The 22,249-nt window shown below is 41.4% G+C and overlaps 1 protein-coding gene across 3 annotated transcripts in view; it reads right to left on the bottom strand.

The window, feature by feature from the left end:
- GYG1 (glycogenin 1) overlaps positions 1-22,249 on the bottom strand; it is a 75,862-nt gene that overhangs the window by 25,961 nt on the left and 27,652 nt on the right. For 2 of the 3 annotated variants that reach the window (XM_040480437.1, XM_040480439.1), the window contains exons 2-4: positions 6,911-7,046; positions 4,905-5,079; positions 4,456-4,618 (exon numbers count right to left, since the gene is read on the bottom strand). In XM_040480437.1, coding sequence (XP_040336371.1) covers positions 4,456-4,618; positions 4,905-5,079; positions 6,911-7,046 — 474 coding nt within the window. Of the gene's footprint in view, positions 1-4,455; positions 4,619-4,904; positions 5,080-6,910; positions 7,047-9,375; positions 9,676-22,249 lie in introns of those variants that run through there. The other variant, XM_040480438.1, reaches the window with a different exon arrangement.

Below are 22,249 nucleotides of genomic sequence, written 5' to 3'. Positions count from 1 at the left end.
CAGGCAGCTGTCAAGGTAGAACCCATCAAGTCAGCAAACCAAGTGAGGCACACTTGAATTTCTGAGCTCATTTGGGTTGAACAAGACAAGTGCTATCTGGAAATACCTCTCACCTTGATTCCTTTTTTGGGCAGGTCCAATCTGAAGCCTAGGTAACTTCAAAGATTAATAGGTCAATTTTACAATTTATAAGAATTTAACACCAAATCTTTTGTTATAAATTATTTTAACAACTTTTCATACTCTCTTGGTTTACTACATCTCTAAGCAGAGAAAAAAGGTCTTCTAGTTTAAGGGTCTCAATGACCACTCAGGATATGGAACATGTAGGTAGAAGGATCTCACAGAAGATCTTGGATTCTACTTAAAGTAAAATCATAGCTAATATTCTACTTCCAATTTATTGTCTCCCATTCTTTCTGAAAATTCAACCATAGACCAAAATTTCATTATTCCAATAACAAGTTTTGGGTGTTTAAGTTACAGTAACATAATCTCCAAATTTTTTTAAAAAGAACATTCCAAGTTGGAAAATATGAATTCCTCTTTTTGACTTAGGTTTTTGAAACTAACACATACAGATAAAATTTAACAGACAGTAATTATCAAACACTAAACTCTTCAACCGTACAAGTACCCTTAATTTAGGCGGCTTTAGAGTAACAAAAGAAAATAAGCCTCAACTTGCATTCAGATTGGTTTCAAGAGCCAAGTGCATCATCTTCGTCGTACTTGAGTATGTAGAGACAAAACTGTCGCTTAGTATCTAATATAATCGCTCTCTTCCTCTCATTGCTGAATTAACCTGATCATGTCACGCTCTCGAAAATGTTAGCGCATATATATTTCACAACAGCCATTGTTCAACTTTCAGGAAACATGTAACGTCAGCTATGACGTAAGTGCCAAGACAGTCTGCAAATACAAACGGTATAGAACTTAGACGCTTCATTACGGAAAATCAGACATCAGTCATGAATGAGGTGTGCAAGTCACTCGTAAATTCTAATACTCTATTTATATTTGGAAAGAAAAGTCAAAGTGTCTAGTGTGATTGCCATTTTAGGGTTATTCTCTTGGCCAGAGGCCCTGGGGCAGGGGCGGGGGAGGTAGTCATTAGAGGGCTGGTGATTAGAAGTATGACAGTCACATTCCTCTGCATTAGAAGGGCTGGGAAAGCAGCTACCAACACTCAGCCATCAGCAGCCTGTGTGGCTTGTCAGCAGACACCAGGCCCCATAGTTTTTGCTGAATGTATGCAAGAGATTAAGCAGGACTTGCAAGATATTCAGACTAAGATACCATCACCTACAAATGGGTTTTCTTTAGTACCAGTCTAAAGATGCTGGGTCCAAAGCCCCCTGTGGAGTAAAAATAGGGGATGAAGGTGGATGGTGAATACTTATGGAGATTAGACAATGTGAAAGGAAACATCTGAAAACGTTCCTATCTCAGTGCCTAGGACAGAACATCTAAACAAAACAGGGCAAAGCACTGAAAATCTGAAGCAAAGCAAGGTTACCACCGTCATGAGAAAGAGATGTAGCTCACAAAGAAATGTTACGTTTAAGTCTAGTAAGTCTTTATGTCGTACAGGTATTAATTCAATAAGACAGTAAACTTCTCCAGAGTGGAACAGGCTTCCACAGCATGTTGTGAGCTTTCTTTGGGAAGTAAAGCTTAACACAACATGAAAACTACCTTTCATTTAAGAGCTGCTAGTCTTCTGTTGAATTTAAACCACATATTGAGAATAACTGTCAGTTTCCATCTGCATAACTGAATTTTCAACTCCTTTGGTTAAGCATTTCTATTAACAGAGAAAACTCTATCCTTCGCCACCAACAAGCCAGGAAATGGAACACCTTAGAGAAAGACCAGCTCCTGGAAACCTTGCTGAAGACTAAAATATGCTACCAGGCACACAGGGAATCTCTCAGTGGTCTCAGATTCTGGCTGAAAAAGCAGAAAGTGCTTTCTAGTTGAGCACTTTTCATACATTCTGGCTTCTTAACAAAGAATTCAACTCCTCTAGTACCTCCTGTATCTCAAACAAGGTAGATGATCCAGATTGTTTTCTGCCAGTTAATCAATTAGTTTTATATGCTAAAACTGTAACCTGGTACAGGTACCAGGTTTGGTACCCAAATTCTTAACTCTCAACAAAATCTAGTAGTACTCTTCTGGATTAGAAATTGAATGGATTCTCTTTACGCTATTACAATCATTGGGATTTCAGGCTGCTCCATCTACTTGAGAATGCAGTGTGTTTACTGGAGCGGAGAATTTACACTAATTTTCTGGCATATTTCCCTACTTCCTTCAAATCTGAGCAGAGGAGGTGAAGAAAGCTGTATTTTGCCAGGAAGGTTAACAGTGGACTTCCTCTGAAAGTACACTCACCTTCTTCCTTTTATGGCAAAGGTTTTAGTAATAGCAGCACAAATAGGGAACGTGTGTTTTCAACTCAAATACTAATACACTTTTCATTTCTTATATGGAGCTAAAAAAGGCCATCAGAAAAGAAGTTGCATTTGGCCCTGACCACAGTGAACGTTCAACATGTTATTTTTTACTAAGGGCGCTTAACAGAAGACTGCACTTTTCAGATGCTGCCATTCATTACAGTTCACATATTCCTGCTCGTGGTTCTAGGGCACGCAGTGTCTTGGCCTAGCACAAAGTTTCTCAGCCTTGGCACTACTGACATTTGGGGTCTGATAATGCTGTGTCATGGGTCTGCCCTGTGTGTTGTAGGATGCTGAGCAGCAGCCCTAGCCTCTACCTGCTAGATGCCAGAAGCACCCTCTTCCCAGCTGTCACAACCCAACAGATCTCCAGACGTTTCCAAATGTCCCTTGGGACGTCAAAGCTACCCCACGTGGAGAGCTCCTGGTATAGAGCATAAACTAGCCAAATCATGACTCAAGATCGAGACTTAAACTTTATTTTCAATGACATTTCAAAAGCTGCATATCCCAAATCCTCAAGTGACCATTTTCTGTGAGTAGCAACAACAAACAGCAACCCAATTTCAGTTCTTTGTGTACCTTTAAATGTTTTAACTTCAGCAATCTGACAAACTTTTAATCTTTTAGTTTAAAACAAGCAAACTGGAGATTTTGACTTTTCACTCTATAACTAGTTAATGGAAATGAACCTTCCTATCTATATTGAGGACTAAACCCAAGGTCAAATGAAGAAAGCGGTTTCCCCTAGTTTCAAAAGATCTACTCCCTGCAAATCTCAGATCTGCTCTTGGAGAGGAGACAGGGGAGAAAGAATCCCCTGGAGCCAAGGCTCTGCTTCAGGGCTCAGGGCTCTTTGCCACGATGTCAAGTATCTGACAGTAAGTCACTGCTGAGAAGGCTTCGTCTTGGAGCATACCCTTCATCTTTGATACAACTGGCTTTCCTCTTTATTCAAAAGATCCATCAACATTACTGTTAGACCGGCTTTTGTCTTGGGATGGTTTGTTGTTGTTAAAAACAAAAACAAAACCAGATTATTTCAGAGACTGGCCTGAAATGGAAACAGATCTAATTCATTCGATTAAATTTCTCAAAAGGATGTGGGGCCTTAAATCCACAAATAGCCAGGACCTTTCTATATATACGTGTAACTACAGATACACTTATACATTATGGAAAACAGATGCTGACCTTGCCAATGTTTGATTCTTTGGCCTTGCAAACACCACTCTGATGTGCAGCCTTATAGAGAATGAGAACTTGGAGACAAAAGATTAATCATGTAAAGTTTCTATCTTCTTTTTTGTAATGTTTCCCAAGAGAATGAGAGCCAAATTATCAGGCTTATACCTCCAATTTCCACAAAGACAATGCTTGGTCCTCCTATTAGCTCTTCCAATTAAGCTTTCCCTGGTTTCAAGATAGTTGTTAAAGCTTTTGATTTAAGAATAGTCTTGGGGCGCCTGGGTGGCGCAGTCGGTTAAGCGTCCGACTTCAGCCAGGTCACGATCTCGCGGTCCGTGAGTTCAAGCCCCGCGTCAGGCTCTGGGCTGATGGCTCAGAGCCTGGAGCCTGTTTCCGATTCTATGTTTCCCTCTCTCTGCCCCTCCCCTGTTCATGCTCTGTCTCTCTCTGTCCCAAAAATAAATAAACGTTGAAAAAAAAAATTTAAAGAATAGTCTTTTGAATTCTTAAATAACCATGGTTCATTTATCATACTCTAACTTAGATGCAAGAAAGCCAGTTAAAAGCAGGTGTGTAAAACTGCCTCTCCTCGTTTAGGTTAATCCAATATACTTAATAGAAGAAAGAGGCATGTATGCGAACACACAACAGTATTTTCCAACAAAAACAAATGAAAGTGTTTACTACATCTCATGCGTTGCTGTCTTCCAGGCATAAGAAATCAAAGCAATTAGATCCCAGAGAAGAGCAGCTCCTAGAAGTTACTAACAGCTCAAATATAAAGATAACAGACACATACCATCGAAACTGCCCTGCTCCGAAGCAAGGTGCAACAGCTGATTGTAGGTTTCAACTGAGGGCTGATAAACAAAGACTCCAGAATTGAAGCAGTCAGGCCACCCTGGGTCTGGTGCCGCCGACAACTCTTCTCTCTCAAAAAGATCATCAATATTTGCTAGGACCTAATTCAAAAGGGAGATGGGAGAGGAAGCATTACAGGTATGTTCTGCCCCAGCATACTCTTAAGTTCTCCCTAAGTTATCCAACACAAAAGATGCAATCTGCTGCTGATCTTAACCATTCGGATGACAGCTGTAAGGCAGCCTGGGCCAACTCTCCTTCATCACCTGATGCTTTTAATGAGTGGCTTTATCTGCACTTTACAGTGGAGTCTTAAGAGCGTTCCTCAAATGCCTAACTGGTCTCAGTTACTATATACATCTTTTCAGTCATCAGACTCACACTCACCAGAGTATCTGCATCCATGAACACACATTTTGAATACTGTGTAAGTGACCAGCAGTGGAGTTTAGTTAATGTGACACCCAATTCAGGCCTCCTCATTAAGGTTAGATGAGCAGAATCGCCACTGTCTAAGACATCTACTGTGAGGACTTCATCGAAGATGGTCTCTAAAACTTTTCTGTCAAGATAAAATCCAGAAAACAGCACGCTTAGTGTCTTTTCAGACAAGTAACAAGTAATCCATTATTACAGCCTTATTAGTCTATCCGTCAATTACTAAAGCCATCTGTTACTTTGATATACTATCTTAAATAGGTCTTAATTTACTTCAGGCCAAACTGTATTAACTTGCATATGTAGTTAACATCACTAATAAAAATTGCTTTGGTGAGGCTGAAACACTGGTCTTAAACTTTATTACAGAAGTTTCCTAATTTTTTATTATACCACTGAATGCCAGGCAAATTGTAGCAACAGCCTGTCAAAATGGGACTTCCATTTGGAAAGAGCACATCTTTACAACAGACTATGTATTTAACAATGATACTTCATTAGAATGGATGCTTGCTGGCTACTGCATGTTTTTATAAATGATGCTAAATGCACAGAATACCTGCAGCGAAGCCTATAACTACCCATTTTCGCTAAAGCAGATGACAGAACTGTGTGTCCCAAAAGAAGTTAAAGGACTCAGTTATTCAGTTGCCAAGCTTTAGCACTGAATATAACCCACACTTATATGCTTAGCACTTCTGGCATGGTGAGAGACTCACTGTGGTTTGTGATGTACAACACTCCTCCGTCCCCAAAATTAACTCAAGATTTATTTTAGAAAGCAATGTTGAGGTGGGTTAAGTGGGGGTATACTTCCATAAAACACTAGGCTCAGCACAAGGGAACACATATGATAAAAAGATCATTCAAAGTCTATAACAATATGAAACATGCAGAACAAAACTGGTGTTGTATTATCTGTCCCCAAGCTGTAGAAAAATATGTTCTAATTCACACAGTAAACTTGATCTTTTTCAAAATAAATGGTCAGTGGAGCTATTTTCCACAGCAAAGGGGGATCTAAGACTCCATCTGTCTTCTTACACACATCCTCACTAAATAGACTGCAAATTAGGACATACACATTAGGAAACAGTCTTTTTGGCATTTTCCTAAATTACCCTTTAGAAACAAGGTTAGTATTGAGATTATTTATATATACATAAGTGGTGTGTGTGTGTGTAATGCCTTTTCAGAGATCCCTGGCATGTGCTTACACATCTTGCAAGAAGTTGCAAAAAGTGCATGTTCAATTTCTAAGACAAATAGAAAAACTAAACACCATACAGAGCTGTAAGTGTGCCCTGATATTTTTGTAGTATTAGGATCCAGGTAGTTCATTCAAATACTTCAAAATTTAATACCAACAAATCAAAGTGAACTAACCCAATCACAAGCAGTGTGTGTCCCCCAATCCCCACCCCCAGGAGGCTCACTTAGCATAATCCTTAGTTCAGAGAGCCCTTTGGCAAATATTCTAGTCTATTAAATGGTAAATGAAGGTCTTTAGATTACAAATGTCAACTGACAATGGAGAAAAATGCTCCTTACTTTCAGTCACCTAGAGGTTTCCCTAGTTGGGAACAGGAAACAAAGTAGCCCTGCTACATTTGGGGAAAGGAATGTAAGTGAAGTGTGACCACATAAAAGGAATGCCTGGACTAAAACTTTCACTCAGGTCATCCTAGAAAACTTGCTTACTGGAGAGGCCTTCTCCCAGCTGGAACCAGTTAAAGCATGGGTCAGAATAGCACCTCCCAGAAGGAAGATCAGCTGGAATATCTCCCAAGAGCTAGGAAGAGGTTTCAGATCCAGGAATCCTTCACTCAGCAACTCTGATCCTTCTCCACCTACGGCTCAACCCCTGGAATGGGAATGGCCTCAATACCCACTGACACCAGAAGTGGGCTAAGGATGTGGGAGCCCCACCAACAGCTAGTCAGGGATGTCCTCACCTCATGGAGTCTGAGACCTGCGGTGTGGCAAGCACGACCAGCTTCCTGGTTGTCCTGTGCTGTTTCAGAGAGGAGCCCAAGACCAAGGCTCCTTTGGCATAGGCATCGTTTGTGGTCAGTGTCACAAAGGCCTGATCTTAATACAAAGAGAAAAAAAAAAAAAACACACTCATTATAATATCCTACCCCAGGAGTCTTTTAAACCACTAACTTGGGAAAAATTAGCTCCTCTGAGATCAATTTCCTTTGTTAATGAAGGAGCAGCCTCTTTGGGAGTGGGGGAAGAACCTAAATGATCACTTTAAGACTAACTCAAGACCATTCTTTGGCAGAAACACAGGCCAAGTTATAAAAATTAAATCCAATTTAGAGTTCGAACATGCAAAATTCTCAGATAAATGGTAGCTTAACACCAGGTGAACCTCAGGCAATTAACAGGTGGTAATGAAGAAATCAAGAAGTACATTTTCTGTTTCTCCTACAAGTATTTTCAGCCAAGCACAAATCCAACTAATGACCTCAACTGAGAGCACCTGAAAGCAGAGGCTATATTCTTCATTCTGATGCTTAGGCTTCTGCCAAGCCTCAGGCTTTACAGACTATTTCCTCAACCTGGAGCAAAGGCTCCCACACCACCCACCACATCTCAACAGTCACTTTGAGTCTCTGCTCAAAAATCACCTCCACAGGCCTTCCCTCCTTGGTGCTTCTATCTGAACAGTGGCCAATCACTGTTAATTGGATTTAGGGACCACTTCGTAATCACAAATAAACCCGCTTCCTTTTCCTTGGAGAAGCAAGCAGCACCCTTACCCTGCACCCTGGGACCCCCTCCCCCAACACACACACTCAATAATCACTCAGTCGCCAGAAGGGAAGGCAAATACACAGATTATTCTTCCTAGTGAACAAGCCCCTCCCTCCCAAGACCACCAGCCCAGCCTTTAGGATTTCTCCAGTTCTTCCCTGGGAGGATTCTGGGGCACACTCTATCTCTAAGGGGATTTTGGCAAGTTGGCAGGCATCCAAATGTATAGGATACATTTGGCAGGGGTCACCTGGGACACTCTGTCCAACCAAGGAGTTGGGACATTTCGTCACGAAGTCATGCGCTTTCTCATTCTCCCCTTGCCCATTTTCCAATGTGGAGGCTAGAGGCAGAGCAAATTCCATGGAGAAGTGGGAGAAAACTGTAGGTTATCAAAGGGGCTAGCACATGAGCCAGCCTCTAACCAGAGGGCATCTTCATACCCTGTTGGACTCTCTTCCCAAACAGGCTCACTATTAAATTGTAGAAAACTGGTGTCCCCCAACACCTCAAGGGCCATGGGCTTCCTGCCTAGTCACATTGTAGGAAAGTTCAGAACAATGACACCTGTCACTTGACATCCCCATCAATGTCTGCCTTTACTGGTTCCTTAAAACCATCGTAAGACGGCAACATTTCAGGCAGTCGGTCCAAGAGTATTTAATATGGAGGGGCGGAGGGGATGGAGGTGGGATAATGACTAATGTTTTAACTGAAAGGCAGTCCTGATTCCAGGGGAACCTGGATAAGAGTTTAATAAGGTAAACAGGATTTAAAGAAGCAAGGATATGTATGATATCCAAAACGAAGTACAGGACAAATGCTTAAAAACATAAGCTGGAACACCCAGCAAACATTACAAATGAACAGAAAAGACCAATGACAGTTGGGTAGAATATAACCGAACTCTGGGTACAGCTGCAATCTTTTAGCAGTTCAATTGCTGTAACAACCACGCGATTAGCCTCGTCAACATTAGAAGGACCGGTTATCTTGGAGCTTCTTTTTCTCGGGGCAGAGTCGACCCCTGCAACAAGTGGGCCGGCGCACGCCCACCGCACGGGGCCCGCTCCCCCAGGGCACTCCCCTGGCTCTGGCTTTCCGCAACCCAGCCCCAAAGGCCTAAAAATAGTCAGCGTGGCGGCCAGCGCCCGGGCCAGGGCCCGGGCGGAGGTGCCGGGCCGGGGCCGCAGGCGTCCCCGTCTCGCGGCCGGCCCTTCTAGGTGTTCCTGCTTGTGGGAGGCGGGGGCGGCCGCCCACGATCGCGCCGCGCTCCGGGGCTCGGGACTGGCGCCCCCAGGAGCCGGCTCCCCACCCCCACCCAGCCCCGCCGCAGCTGCTCCGCCCGTCCGCCCTTCACGGCGAGAGCAAGAGGAAGGGCACGGAGACGGAAGCAGGAGCGGGGGCTTCGGCAGAGGGCCCAGGGCCCGCCAGGCTGCCCCCCCATGACGGCGCTCCGGGCTCCAGGCGGCAGCTCCAGCGCCAGGGGCGGCCGGGCAGCGGCTGACGCAGGAAGCGGCACGCCCGGCTGCAGCCAGCCTGCAACTTTGCGGCGGTCCTAGTCCTGCCGGCAACTCCCCCGAGGCTGAGGGTCGGGCAGACGGCGCGGGACTGGGAGTCGGAGGTCCGGGGGGCGGTGGGCGGCGAGGCGCGTTACCTGTCATGGTGCTGCCGGGTAGGGGCGGGCGGCCGCCGCAGCCGCAGGTTGGTGGCTGGGAGAAGCCGGGCGCCGGGAGGGAGCGCGGCCAGCGAGGAGGCGCGGCGGGAGCTGAGCGTCCGCCCGGAGCGCTCTTATAGCGGCTGTCACGTGGCCGCGCACGCTCCCCGCGCCCGCCGGCATCCTCCCAGCTGAGCGGCCGGCCCGGGTCCCCTGCCAGCCCCAGCACCTTCGGGGCTGGGCCCGGGTCCAGCTCCCTGGCACCTCTGGTCCTGCTCCCGAGGGGCACCTGCCTGGGACCTCGTGCCTCCGCATCCCCCACTAGACCGGGGATTTGGAGCGGGACTTTGGGACCGAGCGTGACATCAGCAGCACCAACTCCTGAAGAAGCAGCCTCGGGTTAGAGAACCCTAAGACACAAAAGCCGACGACCACTGTGGTCACAATCATTCACTTGAACTGTTTGAAATAAAGTTTAAATTTCACTCTTTTCACCTACCAATCAAATTACAAATCAGCCTCTGTAAACATTTCTCAGTGTTCTCACAATGGTTTTGTGGCTTTGACTGACAAATGAATGAAACTTCACTATAGGATTTACATTCTTGGAGCCCTCTGCATCGATTAGATAGTATTTCATTTTAATCCTTATATCAGCTCGATGAGGTGGGTATTACAATACTCATTTTACGGATGAAGAAACTGAGTTGCAGAAGGGTGACATTCACTAAGTGGAGAAGGTAGGCAGTTTGGTTTACAGAACTGACCCTTCCTGCCAGTATGGCCATGACATTTCTGGTACCTTGGTGCCCTAAAAAGTTTAGCAAATTATGGTAACTGTTGTTGGGTAATGTACTTGTTTAGGTTAATCTGTTTCACAAATCATTTCTCTAGGAAGTTGAGAAATGTCTCTCTATTGTGATCACACCCTTCTCCTCTCACCATCCCCTCCACCCAGTCCAAATATACCAGGAAAGGAGCAGGTAGTACATTTCTCTGCAAATATTAGTTGCCCTGTAAATGCTGAATGGGAGCCAAATAGGAAATTACCAACATCAATTCAAAAAATGAAATATATTCTTAAGAATAAGCATTCTATTGCAAAGGTGGTATTACTATTTCTTATAATTATCTCACTGTTTCCTCAAGTGTAGGCCTGGACCTCCTATATCAGAATGCTTAGGGCACTTGTTAAAATGTTAAGTTTTGGTCCTAAGTCCAGACCTCCTGAATCATTTTTTTATGTTTATTTATTTATTTTGAGAGAGAGAGAGAGAGAGAGAGAGAGAGGGAGAGAGGGACATTGAGCAAGTGAGGGGCAGAGAGAGAGGAAAGAGTATCTCAAGCAGGCTCCCCGCTGTTGGTGCAGAGCCCCACATGGGCTCCACCTTATGGGCTCCACCTCATGAACTGGAGTGGAAATCAAGACTTGGTCACTTAACCAACTGAGCCACCCAGGTCCCCCTGAATCAGAATCTTAAGGGCAGAACCCAAGAATCAGCATCTTAATTATCATCTTCCAGGAGACTCTCTTGAATCCTTCCCCTTCCTCCAACCCCACCCTGGCATGGAGACCACTGATGCACTTGGGAAGATATCCTGGTTAGCTGGCTTTATCAACTTCCTTTGCAGAAAGTAGAAATTGGGGGGGGGGGGGGGGGGGGCAAAGGTATAGTGCATGGGTTTCCATATATTCAAACCCTGTGGCTTTAGAAGAGTTGGCACTCTTTAAGGAATATGAAGCCTGTACTTGAACTGTACCTACCCGGGAGAGGGAAAACAGTTGTATTTAAGGTCTAGATTGTTTCTTTCCATGCTGGTAAGTGGACCTGGAACAGTGAGGTTTTCATCTTTCACTCAGGAACTGTGCTGCTATTAGTGACTTTTTTTTTACCACCTACTGCTTGACAGCTAAGTGTCCAGCCTGGGCTTTCACAAACGGTGAAGCTGGGCCCAAAACGGCAAAGCCAGGAGGAAGGTCTGGGGACAACTAGAATAGCAAGGAAGCTTTCCTAAGGAACAAGTTCCTCTCTCTCCATCCTCCAGGATGTTTAAGTAAGTTTGGTCACCACTGCCTTCTTTCCTGTGTTTCATGCATATTTACAGTGAGAGAAAGTGTATAGCTTTCCCCATTTTATATCAAATAGGGGCATTTTGAGGTTGCTACAATGCTGTCTCAACCAAGATTGCTAATAGCGGCCCACTGCCTAGTTTTCCTGAGGCTGCTCTACATTGAGGTAGGAGGGCAACGCCTCTCAAACTGTAATGTACACACAAATTGGGGAACTTGTTAAAATACAGATTCTGACTCAGTAGTTTGGAGTGGACTTCCTGAGTGATATCCAGGTTGGGGACCATTTTGAATAGCAAGGTGTTTGAACATTCGGGTTGTAAGGATTTAGAAGCAGTGGATAGACATACATTTAGTGAGACAAACATTTGAGAATTTAATTTGTTAACTTTTTTCTGGTGAAATTTGTGTAGCAGAATTTCTAAATCCTAAAAGAAAGATTTATATAAGTTTAAAAAGAAAAGCTACATGAGTACTAGTAACTATTAACATAACTATTAACCATTTAAACCTATGCTCAATGTGTATATTTAGCATGGTTGGTCCACAATTCATTTTTAGTTAGTTTTGGAATGCATTATGTAATTTTTTTGGCAGGATGCTTACCTTCCTAATTATGTTTTGTTTAAGATAATGTTGAAATCAGTTTGCATTCCCTTGAGCACACACTCTAATTGATGGAGGAAGCAAGTGACCTGGAAATGTATGGCAGAGCAGAGGACGACCTGCTGGCCCAAGACACAAACAGTTCCCATGGATAGTCCATGAAACAGATACACCACATCTGGCTAGACACAGGAACTAACTAGTTAACTAACTATTTAAAATTTTACCCTTAATTGGTAACACACAAAATCTGCACCCAGAATTGTTGCCAGTGATTCCAATCGAAAGCTTATTCAAGAAATATTATCCTGGGAGGCCCAAAGTTGTTCATTCTTCACTTGAATGAAACTGGAGTCTCAAACTCGACAAGTTGCAAGGACCTGTTGACTCGTTACAATGCCTTTAAAAAATTACTGAGATGTAATTCACATACCATAAAATTCAGCCATTTAAAGTATACAATTAGATGGCGTTTAGTATATTCACAGAATTGTGCAAATATCATCACAGTCTAACTTTGGAACATTACACCACTCAAAAAGAAAACTATAGCTATAAGCAGTCACTCCTTGTCCTCCCTTTCCCTAGCCCTCAGCAATGACTAATCTTTCTGTCTCTATAGATTTGTCTAGAAAGATTTGCCTATATGTGGTCTTTTGTAACTGGCTTATTTCACTTCCATATTTTCATGGTTCTTCCATGTTGTGGTATGTATCAGTGTTTTATTCCTTTTTACTGCCAAATAATATTTCATTATATGGATATATAACATTTTAGTTATTCATTTCATGAATAAACATGCTGACGAACATTTGGGTAGTTTCCACTTTTCAGCTATTACAAATAATGCTGCCATGAATATTTGGGTCCAAGTTTCTCCTCACTTGTTCTCTCTCACTCTCTCTCTCTCTCTCTATATATATACATATGTTTTAAATTATATAGTGAGGTATATATTTATTTATATATAATATATATTAATCTCCTCCTGGATATATACCAACCATAGAATTGCTGGATCATATGGTAACTCTATCTTTAACATTTTAAGATGGCCAGACTGTTCTCCAAAGTGCCTGCATCATTTGGCATTACCCTTGGTATGAGAATTTCTTAGCCAATATTGTCTTGTATTATAGCTGTCCTAATGGGATTGGAGTAGTAAGTATCTCGTGGTGCATTTGATTTGCATTTCCCTAGTGACTTACAATGTTGAGCATTTTTTCATGTGCTTATTGTCCCTTTGCATATCTTCTTTAGAGAAATGTCTGTTAAAACACTTTACTGATTTTTAAATTGAATTGTTTTTTTTATCATTCAGTTGTAAGAGTTCTTTATATATTCTGGGTACAAGCCTTTATCAGATATGTATGATTTATGATAAAGATTATAAATATATTATACATTTTTATTTATAAATATATTATAATTATATATATACGTGTGTGTGTGTGTGTGTGTGTGTGTGTGTGTGTGTGTGTGTGTGATTTGCAATATATCCTCCTATTCTGTGGGTTGACTTTTTGACTTCCTTGATAGTATTTTTTGGTAGCATAAAAGTTTTAGATTTCTACACAATCCAATTTATTTATTTTTCTTTTTGCTTATGCTTTTGGTGTCATGTCTAAGAAACCACTACCTAACTCCCCATCGTGAAGATTTGCCCTTACGTTTTCTTCTAAGAATTTTACAGTTTTAGCTCTTAAATTTAAGTCTATAATCCGTTTTGTGTTAATTTGTGTGTGTCACATGACATGGAAGTCCAACTTCCTTCTTTTGCATGTGAATACTGAATTGTCCCAGCACCATTTATTGAAAAGACAATTGTTTCTCCTTTGAATGGTCTTGGCACCTTTTTTGAAAATCAGTTGAACATAAATGTGACAATGAGTTCTGGACTCATTCTACTCCACTGATCTATGTGTCTATCCTAATGCTAATTCTAGATTGTCTTCATTTCTGCAGCTTGTAGTAAGTTTGGAATTGAGAAGATTGAGTCCTCCATTTTTGTTCTTTTTTCAAGATTGTTTTGGCTATTCTGGGTCACTTGCATTTCCATATGAATTTTAGGGTCAGTTTATTGATTTTCGCAATAAAAGAAGATGGGGTTTGATAGAGATTGTATTGAATTTTTAGATCAATTTGGGGGAACTGACCCCTTAAAAACTTAAGCCTTCTGATCCATGAACATGAGATGTTTTCTCATTTATTTATATCTTCCTTAATTTTTTTCAACAATGCTTAGTAATACATTGTCTTTTAAAACACATAACAAAATTAAAATAAATTACATCCGTTACTGGGGTGCCTGGGTGGCTCAGTCGGTTAAGCGTCTGACTCCGGCTCAGGTCATGATCTCGTGGTCTGTGGGTTTGAGCCCCACATCAGCCCTGTGCTGACAGCTCAGAGGCTGTAGCCTGCTTCAGGTTCTGTGTCTCCCTCTGTCTTTGCCCCTCCCCAACTCACACTCTGTCTCTCTCTCTCTCTCAAAAATAAATAAAAATTTTACAAAATTTAATAAATTAGATCTGTTAGCTGTATAAACTCAACAGGCATGACAACTGATTTTCACATCTAGTAGAGACTCTAAATTTATATTCTTGACTCAAATGGGATTTTCACTGAGCTTTATACAAGGAACAACATTGTTTTGCTTCATGACAAGACAATCTTTACAAAATTCCACTTCGGCATTGTCATTAGTGACAGCTAACACTTACCTGATGCTAAGTTTTTTATACATGTTAAATCATGTAACCTTACCAACAATCTAATGAGGTAGATTGTCTCTAACCCCCAATATAGAGGTGAGACACAGAACCTGCCTAACAGTATACAGCTAATAATTTGTAGAGGTCCTTCCCACTGCTTGGTTATGTGTGTAGGTTGAATGCTATTCAAAAGCTGCAAAGGAGATGTGTGCAGTGAAGTCACTCCCCTGCCACCTTTTCCCTCCAGCTACCATGTTTCCCTCTGTAGAGTGGCATTATGTTCTTGGCTTTTTCTATGGATCGAGGATGCCACAGAAAAGTCACTGCGGCTTTTCCTATGTGCTGTTGATGATATTTGCTGTGTCACACTGTTTCTTCTTTCAGAGGATCCATCGGAAAGCTTTCATCCTGGTCTTAGTATCAGAAAGAATGTTGCATCTTCTTAATAGTTTTTTCTTTATCTTGTAGACATTTTGAATCTTATATCTATACAGGTTTCCCCGTTTTTTGGTCCACTTGGAAACTCATGGCAAAAATTGCAGCTATTTCTAGTTTTTACCCTGCACTGACTTGTGCTTTAAGTTTTTCCCTCATTATTACCCTTGCCTCATTTATGAAGTGGATCCTTTGGAAGTGGGGGAGGCATGTTGAATTAATTAGTAAATAATTAAATGATCAGAGCTTTCTAGTGGGAGTAGAGCACAGAAAATGAAATTTCAGCTCAATTTGGGTGACTCTGGAGATTTTTGTAGTGGTTTGTCGGTAAAATGAAGATTCCATAAATTAGAGAGGCACGGTTGCTGATTCAGACATGGGAATAACTTTCTGTAATTAGTTTAAGATTAGTTAAAAAGACAAAGTAATTGCTTGATCTTTCAATCGTACTTTTATTACTTATCCTACCACTAACACGATAACAACATGGTAGGTGCTCAAAAAGCAGGAATAAAGTTGTCCAGGATCTCTAACCTTGAACACTTTGAATATATACCACCTTTAAAACTTTAGTTACCATATTTGTTATCTTTCAGTTTCTGGGTTAGTTTCTGGGTTAAATCCTTTAAATTAGTTGGTTATAAGACTAAAACTTAAGATAATCTCTTTGGCAGCCACCTTTTCTTTAACATAAGCTTTATTATAGCATAATTTATATATAATAAAAATTACTTTTTAAAAGTGTACAATTCAGTGAGCTTTGACAAATATATACTATCATATGACCATCAGCATAATCACCCCAAAACTTCCCTCTACTGCATTTGTGGTTAATCCCATCCCCCTATCTTGGCCCCTGGCAAACACAGCTCTGACTTTTGTCCATTTATCTTTGCTTTTTCTAGAATCTCATATAATTGCAGCCATACAGTATGTAGTCTTTTGCATCTGACTTCTTTTAGCATAAGGTTTTTGAGGTTTATTCATGCTGTTGAGTATCAATAGTTCATGCCTTTTTATGGCTGAGTAGAATTCTTTTGCATGCATAGACCAAGATGTATTTATCCATTCACTAGCAGATGGACATTTGGGTTGCTTCTACTTTGGGTTTTATGAATAAAGCTGCCATGAATACTCAAGTGCAAGGAGCAGGATTACTGGATTGAATAGTAGGGTATGTTTAAGTTTATAAGAATGGCAGTCAGCTTTCAGAGTTCATTGCCAAAACTGGATGAGTCACGAAGAATGGAAGTTATTGTTTTTATATAAAGTTGATTATCTGATCTGAGGTCCATTCATAATACACTGAGAGGGCAGGGGACATAAGTCCCCACACGTATTACTGGAGAATTAACTTTCCTTTAGCATGCCAATGCCATCTGCTTCTAACTCTCCAGCATGTGTACACTCAGAGCCTCATCTGAGAAGGATTAGAGAAGATGACCCCAAAGTTCATTACGATTTAAAGATTTAGTGACCTGTCGACTGTAAGCTTTTGCCTGAAGAGAGAATTCCATTGTCACCAAACCTCTAGGGCACAATATATATTATAGAAAGTACTCTCTTGTGGATTGTATCATTTGATCCTCAAAAAAGCCTATCAGGTAATCTAGCTGGATACATATTTTCACAAGGCCACTGGAACTCTAGCAATAATTTTATTCTTAAAAAAAAAATTAAACTTCCAGCTTAAACAACAACATCAAAACTATAGGTTGTAGCAGGCGTCTCTGCAGTCCTGAGCCCTCTTACATTACTGGACATCACCCAAACCCTCAGGCTCACCACGTCTCTGAGCTCAGTCCCAGCCTTGAACCTCCAAGGTGAGTGTGAGGTTGAGGGATGTCTGTTGAACACAGTGTTTAGAAACCCAAAAAGTTGTTTTGATTTTTCTTTTCCACCAGGCGAAAATGGCTTTCTTTGGTTCATGCAGAACTACTGTCCCTATATGACAGATGATATAACTGAAACTCAGAAAAGTTAGACAATTGCTCGAGGTCATTTGACTAGAGACTGGCATGTCTGGGTCTTCTTAAACTCCACTGCCTCCCTGGAATTTGAGTGGGAAGCAGAGCATTCCTCGGAATTTGGGACCTCAGAGACACTTGTTGCCAATTCAGGCAGTGTGTCAGAAAGCTCTCTCCAGCTGCTTCTCCTTTTGAGACAGAGGAAATGGAGGAATGAATGAGGCACTGGATTTTTGAAGAAGGATCAAAAGGGGCAGAAAGTAGAAGACAGACAAATGTTGCAAGCAGCTTGAGAGAGTTTCTAGCCCACAAGCAGGCAGGGAAGGAGTGAGTTGAAGTGAAAAAGAGCTAAGAAGGCTCCAAGGTCCTGAAAAAGCTGGTGTCAAAGGATACCGCTTCACTTTCGGAACTCCTAAGCAGCTTCTAGAATAGTTCCAGCCGCCTCTTGTTCCAGGGAGGGGGCTCACCTGAACAAAGACTTAATAATTTCTTGGAATGTCCTAAACTCCTAAAATATCTTTATCCGTCTGGAATTCCTTTCACAGAGGACAAAATATTTCATCTATAATTAGAGAGAAAAATAAGTTCTGGTTGAAGGAGAAGAGACATTTATTTGAAGAGCTAATTTTATAAGGCACAGTAAGGAATACATACTACATATATAATCTCATTTACTCTTTTCAACAGCCCTGTGCAGGAGATTTTATTAGCTCTATTTTGCACACAAAATGATGAAACTGAGGGGTTAAGAAACTGTTTACCTTTGGTGTGTGAATATGCCTTTTATGGGCCAATAAATAGATTCTGTGTCCAGAGGTATTTTTGTCATACATGAATACACACAGTTTTGCTTGAAATGATTACTGAAGATTTTTGAAAACAAGCTTATCATTAAAAAAAAAAACTTCTTAATAAAGCAACATGTTTTCAGAAGATCCATTCATTGATGTATTGCTATTTTGCACACAGAGTAATTATAGTAACATATAATTCTTAGAATGATGAGTCCCTAGCGCTATTGTGGTCATTTATAAATTAAAGAGGTGTTTATATAGAAATAGACATTTACTGAGTCCTGGTACTAAAATTTTTAAAGGAATATTTAAGGTTTTTTCGAAATCAGTATTATAAGGATTTTTTAAAAGTAAGGTCAGAACAAGTAACTTTTTATTACTCCACACAGATCAATATAGCCCTTGAACTTTAAAATACTTCTTCATGGGGCACCTCGGTGGCTCGGTTGGTTAAATGTCCAACTTCAGCTCAGTCATGATCTTGCGGTTCATGGGTTCAAGCCCCATGTTGGGTTCTGTGCTGACAGCTCAGAGCCTGGAGCCTGCTTCAGATTCTGTGTCTCCCTCTCTCTCTGCCCCTCCCCTGCTCATGCTCTGTCTCTCTCTGTCTCTCAAAAATAAATAAATGTTAAAAAAATACTTTCTCACTTCTGTTTTGTTTTATATGGCTCTTAAACATATGCTTCTGGTTGTTTTCACTTTTGCTTCCGATGAACTTTCAAGTTCTTTGTTTTTGGATTTTTTTTTCTTGGTGTGATAACCAGATAAATCTTTGGCTCCCAAAGTTTTTCAGGTTTTGTTCTGTTGGATGATTGAGATAAAAGTTTTGATTTGGATTTAAACAGCTCAAAAAATGTACTAAAATGTCTACCGTGTTAACTTTCATTGGCAAGTATTTAGGAAACATCATCTACTAACATCTATATTCCGGAAACAGATTTGTGATCAATAGTTTAAGGGCTGGGGGGTACACGGAATCTGTGCAGTGTGGACTGACCTTGAGCTGAAGATTTTTTTGCTGCCAGTACGCATCAGGAAAACCCTTCCTGCAGGCCAGGATCTTCCTTGACTACTACAGAGCTGAAAGCTGTTGCCAGAACTTGATAAAACTACACCATACTAATGCCAAACAGGGTGCCACAGCCCAAACAGTTCGGTCACGGTACATCATTGGGATACACCCAGCCTCTGGCCGGGCCAAAAGCTTAAGAGTGGTGATTGCATCTAACCTCACTGGGCCTATCAAAAAATCAGCATGTGAACTCTTTGGCAAGTTCTGTTGGTGTCAGCTGAGGGCAGCCCTTTCTGGAGGCAAGTGAGTGCTCCCAAAGGAAGGAGGGGCAGAGCCGCCCTGCCACCTGCTAGAATCAAATTCAGGAAAGCCTGTGACCACTGTCTGTGAAACTCATAAGGGCATATCTGTAAGAAAGGTATAACTACCTGACCGACAAGCAGAGAACGGCTTTTACCAAACATATCTGTTACAGCAATTTGTCTGACAGACCTGGACTAATCGGTTCTGAAAGAAATGGCATTTGTCTAGAGAAGGTGTGTGGATGTTTTTTGAGGTCAGGAGAAAAAAAATACTTTTAAAGGTCCAGAAACCCCGCTACTAGTGGTTCCCAAGGAATATGCTCAGCTGGTGAGGACAGCTGGGTGTTTTCAACACGCCCGCGACATAGCACAACATGTTCCCTGCCTACAGAATCTTTTGGACTGGAGGCTTTACAGTTAAGACCTTAAACAGCAGAGGGGCGCCTGGGTGGCGCAGTCGGTTAAGCGTCCGACTTCAGCCAGGTCACGATCTCGCGGTCCGTGAGTTCGAGCCCCGCGTCGGGCTCTGGGCTGATGGCTCAGAGCCTGGAGCCTGTTTCTGATTCTGTGTCTCCCTCTCTCTCTGCCCCTCGCCCGTTCATGCTCTGTCTCTCTCTGTCCCAAAAATAAATAAACGTTGAAGACCTTAAACAGCAGATAAATCATCAAGACTGATAGTTGATGTTTAAGGTAAAGTTTAAATAAGAAAAAAAATGGTGGAGGGGCACCTGAGTGGCTTAGTAGGTTAAGTGTCCGACTTCGGCTCAGGTCACGATCTCGTGGTTTGTGGGTTCGAGCCCTGCATCGGGCTCTGTGCTGACAGCTCAGAGCCTGGAGCCTGCTTCGGGTTCTGTGTCTCTTCTCTCTGCCCCTCTCCTGCTTGTGCTCTGTATCTCTCTTTCTCTCTCTCAGAAATAAATAAACATTAAAAAAAAATAAAAAAATAAATTAAAAAAAATGGTGGAGGGTCATACAAGAATCCACATTCTTTTAAGATCTGATTTTTCTCTTTTGGAGATTTTCTTTATACTTTTATTGGTTTCAAGAAGATTGAAAATTGGGCCCAAATTTTTAGGGTTAGAATACATAGATCACTGTGTGATGGTCTGTTAAAAAAATATGAAAAGAGTTAACTGTTTGAGGCAGTATTTCAATGCTGAGATTTTTTTTTAACTGTGAGAAAGGGATAGGATAGACTGTTTTCATACATTTTTAATCATTTTAATTTTTTGAATACTTTTTTTAATCATTCAAAAATAAGTATAAAAAGGTGTATGGTAAAAAGTCTTCCTCCAACTCCTGTGCTACTCCCCACAGGTAACCATTTCATGCATCAGAAAAGTGAATATATAGGTAATCCCTTCCCCCAGTTTACGTGAAGGGAACATCTTATACATCTTGTTATGTGGTATGTTTTTTTTTTAACTAACAAAATTTATTTTTAGAGTGGTTGTAGGGTCACAGGAAAACTGAACAGAAAGTACAGAGTTGCCATATACCCGCCTGTCCTCACACACGCACAATCTCCCCCCATCACCATCCCACGCCATAATGCCGTGTTAGTTACGATCAGTGAACCTCCACTGACATATCATTATCATCCAAAGTCCATAGTTTACATTAAGATTTAGTCTTGGTGTTGTACATCCCATGGGTTTAGACATATGTATAATGACAAGTATCCAGCATTGCAGTATTGTACACAATAGTTTCAGTGCTCTGAAGTTCCTCTGTGTCTGCCTATTCATCCCTCCCTTCCTCCTCACCCTGGCAACCACTCATCTTTTAGATTGGCTTTTTTCACTCAGTAATATGCATAGAAGATTCCTTCATGTCTTTTCATGAAAGGCTTGATAGCCCATTTCTTTTTAGTGCTGAATAATATTCCATTGTGTGGACGTACCACAGATTATCTGTCCATTCACCTCTTGAAGGACATCTTGGCTGCTTCCAAGTTTTGGCAATTATGACTAAAGCTGCTGTAAACAGCCACGTGCTACGTTTTCAGTTCCTTTGGGTAAACACTAAAGATCATATTACATATACAATGGAATACTACTTGGCAATGAGAAAGAATGAAATCTGGCCATTTGTAGCAACATGGATGGAACTGGAGGGTATTATGCTACGTGAAATAAGTCAGGCAGAGAAAGACAGATACCATGTGTTTTCACTCATATGTGGATCCTGAGAAACTTAACAGAAGACCATGGGGGAGGGGAAGGGGAGAAAAAAGTTACAGAGAGGGAGGGAAGCAAACCATAAGAGACTCTTAAATACTGAGAACAAACTGAGGGTTGGTGGGGAATGGGGGAGAGGGGAAAGTGGGTGATGGGCATTGAGGAGGGCACCTGTTGGGATGAGCACTGGGTGTTGTATGGAAACCAATTTGACAATAAATTATATTTAATATAAAAAAACTCTGAAGAGCATAACTGCTGGATACATGGTAAGAATGTGTTGAGTTCTGTAGAAATTCCCAAACTGTCTTCAAAACTGTATGTGCCATTTTGTATCCCCCATTAGGAATGGGTGAGGGTTCTTGTTGCTCCGCACGCTCACCAGTAGTTGTTGTTGTCAGTGTTCTAGATTTTGGCCATTCTAATAGATGTGTAGTGGCATCTCATTGTTTTAATTTGCATTTCCCTAATTATTATTTCCTTTCAAGTGTTCTTTGTATATTTTGGGCAACAGTCTTTTATCAGATAAGTCTTTTGCGAGTGTTTTCTTCCAGTCTGTGGCTTAGCTTTTTATTCTCTTGATAGTGTCTTTCACAGAGCAGAAAATTTTAATTTTAATGAAGTCTAGCTTATCAATTCTTTCTTTCGTGGACTGTGCCTTTTGTGTTATATTTAAAAAGTTATTGCCAAACCCAAGGCCATCCAAATTTTCTTCTATGCTATTTTCTAGGAGTTCTATAGTTTGGTGTTTTACATTTAGGTCCATGACCCATTTTGAGTTAATGTTTGTAACAGG

This window comes from Herpailurus yagouaroundi, unplaced genomic scaffold (assembly GCF_014898765.1).
Source record: "Herpailurus yagouaroundi ecotype Mexico unplaced genomic scaffold, PumYag 159, whole genome shotgun sequence".
NCBI classification, from domain to species: domain Eukaryota; kingdom Metazoa; phylum Chordata; class Mammalia; order Carnivora; family Felidae; genus Herpailurus; species Herpailurus yagouaroundi.
Note: the sequence above shows the minus strand (reverse complement) of the source record. Positions and strands in the feature narration are given on the sequence as shown.